At 44.1% G+C, this 3,101-nt stretch overlaps 1 protein-coding gene across 1 annotated transcript; it reads left to right on the top strand.

The window, feature by feature from the left end:
• Positions 1 to 769: 769 nt before the first annotated feature.
• Positions 770 to 2,428, top strand: LOC110029230 (sugar carrier protein C-like). The gene has a single exon (XM_020731421.1). It carries the CDS (start codon positions 869 to 871, stop codon positions 2,405 to 2,407), a length of 1,539 nt encoding a protein of 512 aa, XP_020587080.1. The 5' UTR covers positions 770 to 868; the 3' UTR covers positions 2,408 to 2,428.
• The last annotated feature ends 673 nt before the right edge of the window (positions 2,429 to 3,101 follow it).

Consider the following 3,101-nt stretch of genomic DNA (forward strand, 5'->3'; position numbering starts at 1 on the left):
TATATATATATTCGAGTCAATTCGAGCTAAACACGAGCAAACAAACTTTTGTTCGTGTTTGCTCATTTACATTTCGAGCTTAAAAATTTGTTCGTGTTCGGTTCGTTAGGCTTAACGAACGAGCCGAAGACGAGCTGCTTAACGAACCGAACACGAGTTGTTCGCGAACAACGAGCCAAATTGACAACCCTATTAGATATTTAAATAGGTATGAATAAGGCTATGTGTATATATGAAAGTTAAATCATCCTTTTTTTTATATATTGCTATTTTAACTATAACACTTAAATTGTATCTATTTAAAATTTAAACTGACATTTATATATTGCTTCAACGTTATTGGCAATCAACAACATAAGCATTGTATTAATGTCGCACATTGATCATATATGCACTTCCCAAATGAAGTCAGTCGATCCAACTGAAAGAATTGAGGATAACCCAAACAAACTCGTCCGAGATGGTAAAGCAGACTTGGCAAAGACGAAGATGATAAACACTAGGCAACTAATAGAAAGTTAACAGATAATAGTTGAACAAGCGGAGAGAAAAGAAAGAAGTCCACAACTAAAATTGGCCCGCCACCTCTATTTTTAGCAATTCCCTCGCTGTAACAACTGAGAAAAAACAGTGTTTGGGAGCTGAGATTTGGGTTATAAATATAAGCCGGAGAAAGGCGGAGCGCATGCAAGCCGGCCATCGTTTTCCACCGGTTCTTATCTCCCCTCACCACTCTTAATTATATAATTATTTCTCCTCCCTCTCTCACTCTGCTAAACCTTCAATTCCAGTGGCACACACCTAAGGATCAATCAGTCTCCACAAACGGATTAATATATTAATTGAATTACCAGCGTCGGGATCAAAAATGGCTGGCGGAGCAGTCTTGAATGTCGCCGGAGGGAAGGATTATCCGGCGAAGATGACGCTTTATGTCTTCCTCACCTGTCTCGTGGCCGCCACCGGTGGTCTCATATTCGGATACGATATCGGAATCTCCGGCGGAGTGACGGCTATGGACTCATTTCTCAGCCGCTTCTTTCCCTCCGTGTACCGCTTGGAGAAAGAGAGGGCCTCCACGAACGAATATTGCAAATTCAACAGCGAGCTCCTCACGCTCTTCACGTCGTCCCTGTATCTGGCGGCTCTGGTCGCCTCCTTCTTCGCGGCGACTGTAACAAGGGTGTTCGGCCGAAAATGGTCCATGTTCGGCGGAGGTCTCACCTTTCTCGTCGGGGCGGCACTCAACGGCGCGGCGGTGAACGTGCTGATGCTCATCCTAGGCCGCATTCTCCTCGGAATCGGTGTCGGTTTCGCGAACCAATCTGTTCCCGTTTACCTCTCTGAGATGGCCCCCGCGACACTCCGCGGCATGCTTAACATCGGATTCCAGCTGATGATCACCGTCGGTATCTTCGCCGCAAATCTCATCAATTATGGGACTGCTCAGATTAAAGGCGGCTGGGGTTGGCGGGTGAGTCTCGCGCTTGCTGGCGTACCAGGGGCCATCATCGCTATCGGCGCATTCGTACTCCCCGACACCCCAAATTCACTCATCGAGCGCGGCCACGAAGCCGCCGCCAAGGCTATGCTTCGCAAAATCCGTGGAACTGATGAAATTGCGGCGGAATACGAAGATCTCGTGATTGCCAGTAATGACTCCAAGGTCGTGAAACACCCATGGAAAAACATTAGGGAACGAAGATACAGACCGCAGCTCGTCATGGCCATGCTCATCCCTTTCTTCCAGCAAATCACCGGCATCAACATCATCATGTTCTACGCCCCTGTTCTATTCCGAACTGTGGGCTTCGGCGACCAGGCTTCGCTAATGTCCGCCGTTATTACGGGTGTGGTCAACATGGTGGCCACCTTCGTCTCCATTTTCTCCGTCGATAAGGTCGGCCGCCGCGCTCTATTCCTGGAGGGCGGGGTTCAAATGTTCATCTGTCAAATCATTGTTGGCTCGCTGATTGGCAGCAAGTTCGGGGTGAGCGGAGCGCATGCGGATTTGTCCAAGGGGTACGCCGCCTTGGTAGTCATATTTGTCTGCATCTACGTGTCCGCGTTCGCGTGGTCTTGGGGACCTCTGGGGTGGCTCGTGCCGTCCGAGATCTTCCCGTTGGAGATCCGATCGGCGGGGCAGAGTATCAATGTCTCGGTAAATATGTTCTTCACCTTCATCATCGCCCAAGTTTTTCTCAACATGCTCTGCCATATGAAATTCGGGCTATTCTTCTTCTTTGCCGGCTGGGTTGTTGTAATGACAACGTTCATCTGGTTCTTCTTGCCGGAGACGAAGAACGTGCCAATAGAAGAGATGGTGTTTGTTTGGAAGAAGCACTGGTTTTGGGGAAAGTTCATCCCCGATGAGGCGCTGCACGGCAGAGGTGGCGCAGCCGCTTAAGTGAAATGGCTGATTGTTGTCCGGGAGCGATTGTGATTGTTGAAATCTTTTGTGTGGATGTTTATAAGTATGCAATTTATTTATTTGTTTTGGGGCGGGATATCAATATATACGATATCTATTGACTATACCATTTCATCTCTATGTATTTTCTTTTATGTTATTTGGCGAAAGAATTTTGCCGAATGGTTGTTCTAAGAATTGTTTTTTTGTTTTTTTTTTTTTTTGTTTTCTGAAGACAATATATTTTTGAAAATTATGGTTTTTACTATATGAATTCATATTTGAGCTTATTTGTCTTGCTCGTTGTATTATATTTTGCTTTGAGAAACGAGATGTATTACTACGATAGCTTGAGCGAGATAAAAGGTATAAATATGATGAATATGAGCTCTAACAATTATAGATTGATTGATAATTTACATACACAACTAAACCTAGATGATTTCTACCCTAAAAAATGAATTGCTTCACTTAATGACAAATATTGATGATTTTAGTTGTGTGTCGAATGTGTAGAATATTGATTGGAACTAAATGAAGAATTTCATCATGCCGCATTTGAGTGCTCATTTGAATGTCAGCAATTTCAGAAATTAAGTTTCAAAAGTTCTTTGAGAATCACAAAAAGAAACTAATTTATTTTTCCCAATGCTTCAAATAATAATAATTACAAAATCAAAAGGTTTCTTAG

The sequence above is a fragment of the Phalaenopsis equestris genome, unplaced genomic scaffold (genome assembly GCF_001263595.1).
Source record: "Phalaenopsis equestris unplaced genomic scaffold, ASM126359v1 Scaffold000552, whole genome shotgun sequence".
NCBI classification, from domain to species: Eukaryota; Viridiplantae; Streptophyta; class Magnoliopsida; order Asparagales; family Orchidaceae; genus Phalaenopsis; species Phalaenopsis equestris.

Excerpts from the sequence above, each read along its gene's own strand:
- LOC110029230 (XM_020731421.1), top strand. The coding sequence starts at position 869 with ATGGCTGGCGGAGCAGTCTTGAATGTCGCCGGAGGGAAGGATTATCCG.